Below are 15,847 nucleotides of genomic sequence, written 5' to 3'. Positions count from 1 at the left end.
AGGTTATTATGCTATAAATGTGATTTATGAGGACATTTATAGTGTCCCCATAATTCAAATCGCTTAAAAATCATACTAAACAATGTTTTATTGAAAATGTAAAAATGCAGAAAGTTTTCTGTGATGATTAGGTTTAGGGGTTGTGTTAGGTTTAGAGGATAGAATCTATAGTTTATACAGTATAAAAGTCATTATGTCTATGGAAAGTCCTCATAATGATAGGTAGACCAACATGTGTGTGTGTGTGTGTGTGTGTGTGTGTGTGTGTGTGTGTGTGAGAGTGAGAAAAATCTGAGTGAATTTTAATATTAGGTGATCTGGCCCTTTTTAGACGGAACTTTTATCAGAGGTTCTCTAAAAATGTCCCTCTGGTGAAACAAAAAAACATTAAATTATTCAGATGTTTGTAGGGATTCTGTCACATTTACTTCCACTTAATCTCTGACATTAAAAGGCAGAATAAACACCTTGGGTTTGGGTTTGATTGTGGTCTTTTTTGAGCTTGACGTTGTGGTGAGCTGCTCTAATCAGAAGCGGTGTGGGTCGGCAGAGAGTGAGTGGGGTTACGGTGATGAAGGAAATGCCCTTTAATGAGAGGAATACAGGAAGCACACCAATCAGCCCTTAGTGAGGAGAACACAAAAGCGCGAAGAAAAAAGGTGAGAGCAAAACAAAGGAAGGAGCGAGACGGAGGGAGAAAAAGAGGAGAGAGAGAATTCTCCAGCCCTCGGTCTGAGTAAAAAGTGGGGTGAGGGGATATGGACGCTTTCTTTTCCATCAGAAAAGATCAGAGAAGCCCTTCCTCAATTTTCTCTGATAAGTGGTGAATTACCAGAGGCGCAGTGTGTGTGTGTGTGTGCGTGTGTGTGTACGTGTGGAAAAGTGGGAAGGGGGCTGACACAATGTCTAATATCACATGCAGGCAATCAGAAGAGGTTCTGGGTCTCTCTTTTTCACACATGCTCTCTCTCTCACACACACACACACACACACACACACACACTAACAAATTCACCATGTGAATCACCATGAGAATAAAAATCAGCACATGGAAAAATGCACATACTGACACATTTAATTTCTTAGGCATATTGGAGCAGAATTTTCTACATATTTCCAAGGTGAACCCACCCCAAAAACTTGTGTCTGTACACAAGAGAAATAGAAAATGTCCATTTAAATTTTTCCCATTGCCTGGGAATCTAACCCTGAACCTCAGTGCTGCTTGTAGTTTTTATTCACAAAATAATGTGTTAAACACATGTACTGACGGTTATACACTTACAAGAGTACAACTACCCTACAGACTTCCATTGCAAGTGCATTTCTGTGAATAAGTGTTTTTGTTTTATTTGTATAAACAGACCCCGCGACCCTGTACACAGGATAAGCGGTTGACGATGGATGGATGGATGGATGGATGTATAAACAGAGGTACAAGTCAAAATTATTTTCTGTGGTAATCAGCATCATGCCACAAATGCTGTCGATAGATCTTCTTTAACTCTGAATATTCCTTTGAGATCCAGGAAACACTATTTCATGACCACAAAGTCTTGAAGGACCTAGCATTAGGATAAGTGTGTAACTTGAATTGGACTTTCATTTACTGTGTGGTTTCTTCTGTCTTTGGAGTCTATATGGAATCAGATGCGTGACCAAACCAAACCAAACTGAATGTCCGTAGGGCTCCTTTAGAACTTTCCAGACAAATAAAACCTGTCGACCATCACTGTCAAACAGTATACTCCCTAAAGTCTTACCTCTTTATCTGTGAGTGTGTAGATGTATTGGTGGTCTGGGCTGAAGAGCATGTCCCTCAGAATTGTGTTTCCTTCGCTCACCACCACATTCTCATACAGCAGTGCAGGCTGGCTAATAGAGTTCACCAAGATCTGAAACATACAAAGAGGGTACAGTATATGGTTAATATCGGCAATGAAATAGTGTATGATATGGCAGGTGGAAGGAGAGACATCAAGAAGACTGCTGTAATGGAGAGTAAATAAACAAATCTGAGATCTGTAAATCTGTGCACACCAGTAGTCAATATCTGCATGGTTTATAAGGAGACAACTTAACATATGCCCCCGACCCAAACAGACACACTCAACAAAACACTCGTCCAAATTACTTTTCCCTTACAAACCAAATCCAGCTAATACAAGCTTCTGAAGATAAATGGTTTTATATGCTTTTTAGTTGGTTATTAGATGGTTCAAACTGGTTTAGATGGTTTTAGCTGGTCGAAGCTATTCATTAATGGTCATTAGATGGTCCAAACTGGTTTAGATGGTTTTAGTTGGTTGAAGCTGGTCATTAGATGGTCCAACATTTTTAGATGAATTAAGCAGGTTGAAGCTGGTTATGAATGGTCATTAGGTCTGTAAGGATGGAAGCCCTACGCTGCTATTTTGAACCAATGATCGGAACGAAGAGCAGTTGAAGGACGGTGTGCTTTGATTCAGTTATAAATCTGACTCCATTAAGATAAATCTGACTCCATTAAGATTCACTGTTAATAAAATATATTTGTATGAAGATAAATGCCTCATAAGAAACTGTTATAAAATATTTAATCATACTTGATCGGTCAGATAACATTAATGTGTGAAAATAGGGAGCCAGAGACTCTGTGATTAGCCAAGGAGAGGAAACACCTATCTCAGAGGTTCAGTGTTACAAAACATAAGGGTCTGAATGTGGAACGCAGAGGTTCAGAATTAAGCTGTAAGAAATCTGAACGTATGCAGTCATTAACTCGCTACTACAGGGATTAATGAGTGAATCAAGATTTTAATCAATATAAGCTTACAAATATAGCCGCAAGTGGTGATTATAATGGGCCAAGCAAGTATGGCGAGATGACCAAAATAATACAATTTGACAGAAAAGATCCTGTGGACACAGCTATTTCAGTGTGAAAATGTAACTGCTTTGAGCACAGTTGTAAAAAATAGATTTTGTTTAAGATATAGCGCCCACTAGTCTAAAAAATGAAGGAAACTTGGCATGTTACTTCAGAGTGTTCTCTTGTCCATGTGTACACATTTTTGATACAGGCATTTGTTTATATCTTTGGAACAATTTGACATATCAAAATTCTTTGAACATCTTTTTGTCAGGAGGGTCTAAAGATGATGTATACCAAGTTTTGTGCGAATCGGACAAATGGTCTAGGATGAGTTCGAAAAAGGTTTTAGATCATAGAAAACATTTGTTGCGGAAATGGAAATTCAAGTAACCGTATGATTTAGGGACCCTGGTGGATTTAGAAAAGATTTAAAATTGTTCTAGCCTATACAGTTCTGGAGATATTATCAAAAACATGAATTAGCTAATAATAGCGCCACCGTGTGGCCGTGTTATACCACTTCATGTAGACACCCTTCTTCTGTCTCGTAAGTTTCATACCAATTGGCCCTTCCCAATATGAGTTATTAGGTCCTGAAATTTGATATTTGTTGATTTCAAATTTTTTAAGAATATGTTAGCACTTCAACCAAAGAAGATAAGTATTTAATTTGAACTTTGTCACACATATGGCTGCGAAGTGATGACAGTTTTTTTTGGTTTTTTGCACCCACTAGTGGCAGAACTGTACGGAACTATGCATACATCTTTAAAATGTCCTGGTTTAGATTGTTTTAGATGGTTAAAGCTAGTCATTAATGATCATTTGAAGTCAAAAACTACTTTAGATTATTTAAGCAGGTCGAAGCTGGTAAATAATGGTTATAACATGCGCCAAACCAAATTAGTTTAAATGGTTAAAGCACATCAAAGCTGGACATTAATGGTCATTAGATCATGGTCCAAACTGGTGGAGATGGTTGATCAGTTGGACTACCACTTGGAGAGGTCTTGCTCAACCTGGTTTGTTCTGGTAGACCAACTTATATAAAAAGGACCTGCTTGAGCTTGTTAACCATATTTCAAAACACAGCTTAAATTGGTTGACCAATTGGACCACTTGAGGCTGGTATGACTTGGTTTATTCAGTAAGGTTATGTCAGCAACACAAAACAATATATAGTAGTTCCTTTTACGGACACATACAAAATGTATAGCATATTATTAATGGTTTTCAAATGCTGGAGGCCAGGGGATTTATGCTCTTTCTATACAAGAATGAATGCTCTCTCACTATCCCTCATGGTCTGAATTTATGTGTTCAGGGGATGATGAGTTCCTCAGGGCCACATTTGGGCTCCATATTCTATTCCCTGTCTGCATCTTCACAGCAGTCAGTGTTTCTCCACATTACATAATACAACCATTTAACTGTAGCCTTCACAATGATGCTTATAGGAAAGAACATCAGCCTCAACCTTCGGTAAACAAATGGAACTTTCTGCTTTCTCAGGCCATTCCCAAGCATCAACCAGAGCTGTACCCTCCTTCTTTTAAGTCCACCTCCCTAGCCTTATTGATGCATGGTCAGGGGAGTGTGACCCTTGCATCCTTTCGTGTTTCAGGGCCTAATGATGTGCTCGGCTTTGGTGCCGTGTCCCACTGATTAATGACCATCCCCTTCTCCGAGCACCATGGGAGCGTATTACCTGGGCCCTCTGACACCACCCCATTGCTAATGAAGAGAGAGCCTGCAGCACTAGATTACACCAGAGTAGCACAATACGACCCACTTATGAAACCGCAAGTGCTGGTAATGCTGTTTTGTTTCCCTCGAAGAGGTTTACATGGCCTATAGCCTATTTGGGTCAAACCCTGCAGTGGATCAAGAGAACTACTAAAATTACATCTTTGAAATTCTGGAAATAGAGGTAGCAGTTAACTTAATCGGCAGTTTTTTTTTAAGTAAAGCTTAAAGCTGTGCGATATGACTTGAGTTCAAATAGCACACTAAAGGAATATTTCACCCATAAAAATGAATTGTGTCTTCATATACTCACCCACATGATTTTGGAAGCCTCTCACTAATTAGTTATTTATAGCAGAATGTTCAATTTGCTCTTTTTCATACAATGAAATCGAATGGTGACCATGGCAGTTGAGCAAGATTTTCAAGGCAAAATTTTCCATTTGTTCCTCACACAAAGCTATAACATGGCTTCAGAAGAATTGGAATACAGTGAATTAGGGCTGGGACAACGCGTCGATGTCGACGCAAAAAATAGGTCGACGCAAAATATGCGCGTCGATTCGTCGGACCCAAAACAAAGATGGCAGCGCCGGCGAGTAGTAGCAACACGAGTGGCTCCTCAGACTATCAGAAGTGCAAGGCGGCATGCACTCGTTCCTCTAAAGTATGGGAATTCTTTAATTTAAAAGGAAACAATTTCGTGATATGTCGTCTTTGCAAAATGGAGATGGCCTTCCATTCTAGCACCACGGCAATGCACCAGCATCTGAAGAGGCGCCACCCGGGAGCAGCTGCAGATGACAGAGCGCCGTAAGTTTTTTTCAACTCCCCACTTTGCACTCGATGTTGGAGTAGGCTATAATACGTTGTCAACACCTAAAGTTTTCGCTTATAGCATTAATAATAAGCTTATAGCTATGAATGTCGTGAAAAATACATAGAGGACACTGACAACGCGCTGACAGACAGGACTAAGCAGGTAACATTTAATAAAGTCTCAACTTTCAAATTTGGTCATTCAAAGAAAATTAAACCATAAATAGGCCTACTATTTTGTTGCTCTTTAATGTGTCGTGACAGATTGCCTCAGTTAAAGCTGCTCGTGAACCGATCATCTTTTCCTTGGTTAATTTATAGCATCAAATAGGCTAAACATGAATGTAGCCTACATCAGAAGGATTGTTGTTTTAACCGCGGAAAGATGTCAGTACAGTAGCCTACAATCCATTATTCAAATTCAAATCCACCGATGTTAATCTTCTCTCTCCTGACTACTTTGTCGGACAAAAATGGCGCATTATGATTGATTGATCAGATCGCCAGTCAATCAAACTCCCGGCAAATGTTTTTTTTTTTTTACATTTTATACACCCCCACCCCCGATGAAACCGGTATTACCGGTGTTGTCACAAGTCGATTAATCAAATCGAAATCGAATCGGACTGAAAAAATTAATCGTGATAAATCGATGCATCGAAAAAATAAATCGCTAGATTAATCATTTAAAAAATAATCATTTATCCCAGCCCTACAGCGAATGAATCGTATGGACTACATTTTTGGTACTTTTTGTCCTTTCTGGAAGCCACTGGTCACCATCTACTTTCAATGTAGGGAAGAGAGCAGTGTGGACGTTCTTCAGAAAGTTTGTTTTTCATAAAAGTAAATTATATGGGTTTATATTTGGAAAAAAATAAGATCTAGTAAATGTTGACAGTTTTTCATTTTTAGGTAAACTAAAAAAATTATATAAACAAAAGGCACATGAGTCATTTACCCAGTGGATAGCAGAGGGTGGATAGCAGAGGGTGATGTGATTGCAAAGCAGTCTGGGAGTTAGAGTCTATTGACTGTCTTTGTCTCCATCACTTCATTGAGCACTTCTCCCATGGGATGAGGCTCATTATGAAGTAGTGGCAGATAACAGCTCAAGGACTGCACATCCTCTCTGTCAGCCAGTCCTTTTGGAATCCTTTCCAAGAGATGCCAAATTTCTGCAGTGGGACACGAGCTGAGAGAAAGTAAGGATCTTCCCCTTTATCCATGCAGTTTTACAAACAATGTCTGACAATGCGTGACGATAAACAATGTTTAGTTTTTTTGCCCTGGTTGCTCGTGTTGCAGTTTCTCCATAGTATGAAACTTATGTGGTTGCCCAACTAAAAAGAGTCAACTGCAGATTCTCAATGATATTCTGGTCCTTAGATATATTTCAGGCCCCACCTTCAATGCAATTCTTAGGGGATTTTTGTCTGTTTGATCTTCCACTGGGCAAACATCTTAAGTCGGATTGCTTAGAATAGTAATGTCACACTTTTCGTCAACAAGCTGCACGATTTGAGGTATAATTTAGGAATGTTTCAAAATAAGTTGCAAGCCAAATAATTAGGGTTAGGGGTTTGTTAAAGGCTGAGCAAAAGTCACCCATTTTCAGAGCTTTGCAGATAGACGTAATTATGCAATGACTACTCAAATAGCAGATTCTTGGCAGATGGTCCACATTTGCCTTAACAGGAAGGAGGACGAGGAGCCAGAAAAATCCTCAGCATCTTTGGCCTCCCTGCCTCACATAGCCAGGTGTCAAGAGAGATAGAATGGGGAACAAACAAAAAAACAAATTCAATTCCCCATACAGTCTGCTGCTGAATCCCAATGCACATCCCAAGCCACATTATTTGTAAAATCAACGATCCCCGCCAAAAAACCAAGCCACTGGTTGAGCATAAGTTGGAAAGTATTACACTCTTCATGAAGTCAACCAACACATGGCTTACTTATAGTTGTTTCTGCAATAATCTACACTTTACCAAGGAAAACTAAAGACAGCCAAATATCCTATACAATGAGTTTCTATTTGTTGCACTTGCATCCTTCATACCAAATACAAATGTAAAATCACAAACCATCATTTTAGATGAATATGATTGATGCTTGCTCCTTACATTATCTCTCATGTTTATGGTGCAATTATGGCAGAATAATTCCTGTCCTCTTAGGACAGACGTACCTGCCTCTAGCCTCCTATTGTAGCCATCCCTCTCTGTATATAATGAGTGCACTAAATTGAAATAGAGACCTATAAATTAAGAAACAGAGCCCTGCAGCCTTCCTTAATGCTGGTATATGGATGAACAATAATTAAGGTGGACCAGGGTTCATTGAAGGGTCAGTCTTGACGAGTTCAGAGCAAATTGAAACAGGTCTGGCCTTTTCAATCTCGTCAAAATCTCCGTAAAAAACGTCTGAATTTGTATGTGACCTCAAGACATCAACAGGATCAACAGTCGAGACAATTATAAACAGCACTAGATATTAAAGAGCTGGTTGATCTATGTTATATAAGCCTCAAAGGGGATGGGTGTCTTTCGCAGGCCAGGAAATATTATCTGAGATTTGGTCGAGTGACCAAATGCATTTACATGCAAAAGCTTCTTATATTGACTATTCTTAATAATCCGGGGAAAAAATGCATGGTCATGTAAAAGCAATATTTATAAATTTCTTAACCCAGTCTCATTATATTATTGTTTTAAGAATAAAATTCACAAAATGATGTTAAACAAGACTTATTATCTTCACAATTGACCTTTCTCTAAGCTCCGCCCCCCGCCCCCCCTTGGTTACTGTTGCTCATTCTGAAAAGCTCAACAGAACTCCCTATTGGAATGAATGGGAGATTTCAGTGAAGATGCGGTTTTAAGTGTTTGCTGCACCAGCAGCACCGGGGGGTGGGAGGACCGATCACCGCGGGCCCTAGTGTGACCGCACCGGTTGCACCACCCTAAGGATGGCCAGGATTACTTCCATAGGCTATCATTGGAAAATAGCAAACATGTGTCTGAGTAATGGCAACAGAGCAACAGTTGCTAAGACAGGATTGGACAGAAGCGTTTTTAAGGTGGGGCTTAGCAAAGGGTCAATTAAATGTATCTTGTATTATGAGTCTTCAGATAAAACAAAAATACTAAAAGAAAAATACTTTTTGCAGTGCTGCGTTGCCGTGTCTTCTGAGCTGATTTTTGATAGGTATCAGTGAATTGTTTTGCATGTAAGTGCACTCGCTGACTGACAGGAGTTGTCACGAAACCCCAGCATTTCTCAGCTAGGAACTGTGGCGACCCATCAACTCTGTTGTTGAAAATCATTTTACTCTAGCATTGAAGAGGAGCAGAGACATTTGGCTAATTCAATCAAACAGGAGGGCACTTTCCAGATGAGCCTGAAACCAATTTCATTATTGCCCTCTCAGCCACAGATAATGTGCCGGCCATGAGGTCGCTTTCTGCCGTTTCGCGACTTGACAGCAACGCGGCAGAGAAGAATCAATAAAGGATGCTGAGTTGAAATGCAGGATTGAAAGCATGCAGGGTATTCCACATTATGCAGATTCTATATCCTCCTATTGGTAGAGGTATCAGGAGAGTTTGATCTCCAGGCCACTATTCTCAATGTTTTTTTCCACATCACCCTCACTTAGTCATTCAGCCACAATTAAACGCTCTAATTGTCACGAATTGCAGACAACGAAGGCAGACGAAGGTTGAGGATCCAAATGCAGCTTTTTTATTATAAACAAAACACAAAGGAAAACCCTCAATGGGGAAATAAACATGAACAGAGAACTAGGGCAGGGAACACAGACCAGGCTAACTACATTAACAAACATTCAATGATAGACAAGGACTGAACCAAAAACCGGGGTATAAATACATGAACAAGGGACAAAGGGGCCAATGAACAAACAGAACTCAAAACAAGATAACGAGATGACAAACAGAAGCAAATGGCTAACTAATGAGGACAGGTGAAAACAATGACAGAAAACACGAACGCTAACAAGAAGACTGTGGAGCTACAAAAGGGACAAAAGTGAAAACTATGGAATAACAAAAGGGACAAAAATGGAAAACAAAGGGGCAACGGTAAAACAAGACAAGGTCATACATAACATAGCCCCCCCCCTCAAAGGATCGGATCCCAGACAATCCAAAATAAAAGAAACAAAAAAAAAAAACAAAAAAAAGAAAAACACCAGGAGCAGACGGGCAGACCGGGGGGGGGGCACGAGAGCAGGCAGGAAGATCAGGAGGCTCTGGTGGCGGAGCCGTAGGAGGCTCGTGAGGTTCTGGAGGCGGAGCTGTAGGAGGCTCGGGCGGCGGAGCTCTGGGAAGCTCGAGAGGCGGAGCTCTGGGCAGCTCGAGAGGAGCCCTGGAAGACTCGGTAGGTGAAGCTCTGGAAAGCTCGGAAGGCGGAGCTCTGGAAAGCTCTGAAGGCGGAGTCCTGGAAAGCTCGGAAGGCGGAGCCCTGGAAAGCTCGGAAGGCGGAGCCCTGGAAAGCTCGGGAGGCGGAGCCCTGTAAAGCTCGAGAAGCGGAGCTCTGGAAAGCTCGTGAGGCGTTGGCGCTTGGACGGTCATGGCTACAGACGCTGGCTCAGGGACGGTCGAGGCTACAGGCGCTGGCTCAGGGACGGTCGAGGCTACAGGCGCTGGCTCAGGGACGGTCGAGGCTACAGGCGCTGGCTCAGGGACGGTCGAGGCTACAGGCACTGGCTCAGGGACGGTCGAGGCTACAGGCGCTGGCACACGGATATCTGAGGCTATCGGCACTGGCTCATTGACATTTGAGGCTACAGGCCCTGGCTCGGGGACGGTCGAGGGCTCAGGCTCGCTCACCGTGGCTGACGAGGACTCAGGCTCGCTCACAGTGACATGCGTTGGCGCAGGCTCGCTCACAGTGACATGCGTAGGCGCAGGCTCGCTCACCGTGACAGGCGTGGGCGCTGGCTCGCTCACCGTGGAAGGCTTGGGCACAGGCTCGAAGACCGGGGCAGGCGTGGGCACAGGCTCGAAGACCGGGGCAGGCGTGGGCACAGGCTTGAAGATCGGGGCAGGCGTGGGCACGGGCTCAAAGACCGGGGCAGGCATGGGCCAGAAGGCGGAAGCCCGTCTTCTCTCCCTCCTCCGGGCAGATGAAGAAGGCCGCGCTGGCTCGCTGACCAAGGCAGGCGTGAAGGGACGAACCACGGGCGAATGGAGGGTTACCACTGTGGGAGGAGTGGCAGGGTTCTCCTCGATGACGCCCACAGTGAACGGTGAAGCGCAGACCACCAGAGTCTCTTCAATGAACTCGAGGAGCGTCCAGCCACGCGTCGACAGTGGTAATCGCTCCTGGAGCGCACAATCCAGGTTGGCCTGAAAAAACACCACCAGGTCGGAGTCAGGGAATTCGGTGGCACTCGCAATCGCGAGGAAATCGCGGCTGTGGTCCTCCACCAGACGGTTTCCCTGCCTAAGGCTGAGCAGACGGCAGCTTGCTCGCAGAACTGCTGGATCCATTGTTCTGGTCTATCGCTCTGTCACGAATTGCAGACAACGAAGGCAGACGAAGGTTGAGGATCCAAATGCAGCTTTCTTTATTATAAACAAAGCACAAAAGAAACCCCTCAATGGGGAAATAAACATGAACAGAGAACTAGGGCAGGGAACACAGACCAGGCTAACTACATTAACAAACATTCAACGATAGACAAGGACCGAACCAAAAACCGGGGTATAAATACATGAACAAGGGACAAAGGGGCCAATGAACAAACAGAACTCAAAACAAGATAACGAGATGACAAACAGAAGCAAATGGAAAACTAATGAGGACAGGTGAAAACAATGACAGAAAACACGAACGCTAACAAGAAGACTGTGGAGCTACAAAAGGGACAAAAGTGAAAACTATGGAATAACAAAAGGGACAAAAATGGAAAACAAAGGGGCAACGGTAAAACAAGACAAGGTCATACATAACACTAATATTGTAGAGTGAAATGTTTTTAAAGCATTTTTCACAAATCTAGGGAAAAAGGTATAATTGCTGATTGAGTTTGGATACATTTTATACATTAAATACCCCATGAAAATCCTTTGACGAGCACAGTTTTTTTCTATGTTGATGCATTGAACAAGGAAGTTTGGGCTGAATATAAAAAAGGGCTCATCCCTTTTTTAATAGTTGTTACAACTTAAGTTAATTTAGGTTTTAGTTACGTCACAGCCACAAATCATGGTTTGCTACTTGCTAATTGGTTGTAGGTCATTTTGGGGGAGGGATAAACTCATTCTAGAGAGCACATGACTGGACAAAAATGTGTTCAGTCATGAGTAATCAATCTGTTTGCTGTTTTCCCAAAAGAGAAAGATGGCAAATTTAAAATACTGCTGTCTGCTCAAAGTTAATTTTGGCAATGTTTAGGAGTACAAAATAATATACAGTATAACTCCAAAGCTAGTACATTTGGACTAAAAGGCACAAAACAAATATTTTCATGGGGTCTTTAAATTAGGTGTACCTCTATCGCTCACGATCAATGTACACCCTCACAATGTTCTTGCACCCTCCAAAGGTCTTCAGAACATGGTTTTGCAGGAAGAGCCGCTTAGCGAGAGTGTATCCAGCCTGTCTCTTTGACCCTTTTCTGGAGGGCATCCAAGGTGTCACATGGCACCTGCTGACTTCACAGTCTGCGTCTTGCCGGCAAGAACAGAACCTGGTACACAGAAACTCTTTGGGCTTGATCAGCATGACAGATTACGTAGTGAAATTAATCATCTTTCTCTGCCATGCTGCTGCTGTCGCCACAGGAAGTGAGCCAAGAGCAGGCTTGGACAGACAGTCCCAGTGGGCACGATGATGGCACGCCACTGTGCAGCTCCTGGGGTCCCAGTGCCCAGTCCCTGGTGGGTTCCGCCATTAAAGAACTGGGCTGGGTTTTTAAAATGCTTTTCAAGGTTGAATAAACCAGCACTACAAAACCGCTCAGAAGTGAACTTTTTCTGCCACCAGACATAGTGGATGGTGATTATATCTATGTATCTGTCCGTCCATCCGTCCATCCATCCATCCATCCACAGTATCTATCTATCCATCTACCTATCCATCCACTATAAACTGTATATCTAATGGGTGTTATTTCCCACCTTGACTATTATAATCTAGCTGGAGACACCACAGATCAATGTTGCATCTGTTCAGTCTTTCTGCTATAGTGCACTACATCGCATCTCAGCAACTATGTGATAAGGGAAGAGACGGTGAGCACGAGAGAAAGGGGGAAAATAATAAAGGAAGAGAGGGAGTCAATGCTGAGTCCCCGGAGAGCGGAAGGCATGTCTCAGCCTCCACCCTTTTTAATCTTTCAGGCTCTCCATGAGTAGAGCATGTCCTCCTCCACTCACCCCCGCCACTGCTACAAGCTCCACTTGCATGCTCTTGACATAACTAGGTCTCCATGTGAATAATAAAGCAGCTGCCAGATTCCCGCCTTTGATATGCAGCCCTTGAAGTTAAGATCTGCATCTGATCGGGTGCAATCACTGGTTAATTAATGAGATGGAAGTCCCACACTGGGCCTACACTGGCCCAACATGCTGCCACTACTGTCCGTCCCAGCTGGTCCCCAAAGAAGAACCCAGTAAACCAACCAAGCCTGGAAGAAGAGGCTTGAGGAGCACCCTTGGGGCATGCAGACACAGCTTATGCACTGGAAATTGCAAACAGGCTCAATATTGCAGATAAAAATATGTGTAACGAATAGGTCATTTTGGCTATACTAATACTGTTGCTAAGTATTTATTTATTTATTCCATTTTTATTGATAGGGACAGTACTACAACCAAATGATGCACCATTTTAAAATTAAATTGAGAATGTTTTTAAATTCCAATTCATTTCATGAATTTGAATTGTGTTGGCTACTAAATTGCCATTCAAATTTGAATGAAAGTAAGTAGATTTAAATCAAGATGATGTTCAGAGAAATTAATTTAGTTTCCTTTATTTTTGATTTGTTTAACTTCAAGTCTTCAAATGGAGTTAAACAACCTGAAACAAGCTCACTAGATGGAAACCTTAAAGCACGTCTGTGAAGTTATCTGCTTTTGATTATTTGAACAGTTGTTGTTGTTTCAGATTAATAAGTCCACTTTTGTTTTTCATCAAATTGATGAAGTGGCTATTCTTTAAGGGATAGTTCACCCAAAAATGTATGTCATCATTTACTCATTTACTAATCATTTATTTATAATTTTCATTTTGTGTGAACTATTCCTTTAAATTCTTAAGCTTGGCCAAGGCTTTAACAACCAATCATTTTTTTGTGAATAAGTCTGTATTTTCAGGGGATCTTCATACCCGCTTTAATAATCAAACCATTGTAAATCAGATGCTTAACACAGAGCTAGACACACTAATTAATTGCAGCTCAACTGTCCTGCTGTCCTAATCCTCTTCCTGGTAGATCTGGAGCTGCAAAAACAACTCATGTATTAGAGCCATCAGGTCAGAATCCAAAAGTCACAAAGATACTTGGAGGACAGAACATCGAGGGAGAATTTTGTTGTGCTCTACAGACAAAATATACTCATCTTCCCAGATGGGTTTTTATGAGGAAAACAAGATCACCTCATGGGTATTGAGTACTAGGCAGGCCTCTAAACTTGAAAGCTCTCTTGCGGAGGGAGTACGAGACAATCAGAAAGGTCTCAAGACAGTTGCCCCAAAGCTCCTGTTTTCACAACCCAAGTCAAAAATGTTTCATTATGACAGTTGGTGCAATAGATAGCAGCTCAGGCCCATTCCAGCTTGCCACCGTACCGGTTCGTTCAACTTCCCCAGCAATATCTGATTTGGCTCTGGGATCGGAGGCTCCTCAGAGCATTGCAACGAATTTCATTTCTATTTTCCTACTTATCGTCTTTCTGCCATCCTCTCCCTCTCTCTCTCTATCTTTCTCTCTCAGACTGCCCTCCTTCAGGTTCTCTTGACACAACAGACACACACCAGCAGTCAAGCAAGACAGACTGTGCGGTTAAAACTAGGTGGAAAAAATGGGAGTTTGCCCTGCAGTGAGTATGAAAGCAACTCCGAAGTCATCTCCATTTGTCACAAGCTCCACACGATGGAACTGCCAGGCCACTTCTCATACATTCTAAACCTCTTGACAAGAGTAAACCGCTGACAAAAATAGCGAATAAATGGGACGCTATGGAGCTTAGCACCACTATACCAATAGTCATTAGGGAAGCCTCCGGCGATTATTCCTTTAACTGAAGATTGTGACTGCCTATACATCATCGCGGAATTCTAAATGGGGGTTCCAAACAACTAATTTGTGAGCGCAAATGCCACAACTTCATCAAGTCGCGACTGCATTGTTTAAGTGATAATGCGGGGTTTCTCGCCAGCTTTACACACATTAGTATAGATGTTAATATATGCTTTCTTAGCATTTAATTTGATTTCATTTTCAGACTATTTGACACATTTATTGATGCAGATAGTAGCAGCAAATTCCACATAACAAATAGTAGAACGATTGGGAGAGGAGAGGGGATTGGGATTAGGAAATGTCGCAAGCCAGATTCAAACCTGTGTTCAGCACACAAAGGTGTCCTAACAAGGCGTGACACAATATAGCATCAAAACGGGTCATTGAAAAGGTAATGTTGTCCGAGTTGACAAATATGTGAAAAACTTTAAACACATGCATCAATTATTTTTAAATGGAATATTTGTGTCCATGTTGGCTTCTTTTTTTTAGGGGGGGTATTTACAGCATTTTCTATAAAAAAAAAAAGAATATATTATGGTATGTATGCACAAGAATGTTCATAAAAAGCAATAATGTCAAGAAAATGTCAAGTGTGTCAAGTGGTGCAACCATCAAGTTTCCTTGCACCTTGAATACATATTAGTGTACAACCATCCATCCATCCATCATCAACCGCTTATCCTGTGTACAGGGTCGCGGGGGGCTGGAGCCTATCCCAGCTAACATTGGGCGAAAGGCGGGGGACACCCTGGACTAGACCCCGAAGCCGCCGCCAGGCGCCGCCATTTGCGCCATTTAGAATTTCAGCTGCCGCCAGCCAATAATTTCGTAAGCCAAATTGAGCCGCCATCTGATAAAGTTTGGCTGAGCCGGCTAGAATTATTTGCATCAAATAATAATTCTATCACATAGAGACATACACACACGAAATATATAAACAATACACGTGATCTATTTTCCCACTGGATTCATAACAGCACAGTCTTGTGCTCGTTGCTACGATACACAGACTCACAGTGAATTGACGACCAATTAAAATTGCTCGTTTTCCGTACAGAAGAAGCGATGCATGTTTTTCTCGCACTGAGGTGAAATGGCAGAAAGAAGCAAGCAAGGTAATTTTGATCTCACTTCTCACATACTTT

General features: G+C 42.1%; 1 protein-coding gene across 1 annotated transcript in view; it reads right to left on the bottom strand.

Annotated features, from left to right (window-relative positions):
* The window catches only part of LOC127629282 (plexin-A1-like), a 267,994-nt gene that overhangs the window by 123,594 nt on the left and 128,553 nt on the right, over positions 1 to 15,847 (bottom strand). Inside the window, exon 4 of the mRNA XM_052106444.1 lies at positions 1,764 to 1,895. Within this exon, the coding sequence (XP_051962404.1) occupies positions 1,764 to 1,895 (132 nt within the window). The remainder of the gene's footprint in view (positions 1 to 1,763; positions 1,896 to 15,847) is intronic.

This window comes from Xyrauchen texanus, chromosome 35, assembly GCF_025860055.1.
Source record: "Xyrauchen texanus isolate HMW12.3.18 chromosome 35, RBS_HiC_50CHRs, whole genome shotgun sequence".
In the NCBI taxonomy this organism is placed as follows: Eukaryota; Metazoa; Chordata; class Actinopteri; order Cypriniformes; family Catostomidae; genus Xyrauchen; species Xyrauchen texanus.
Note: the sequence above shows the minus strand (reverse complement) of the source record. Positions and strands in the feature narration are given on the sequence as shown.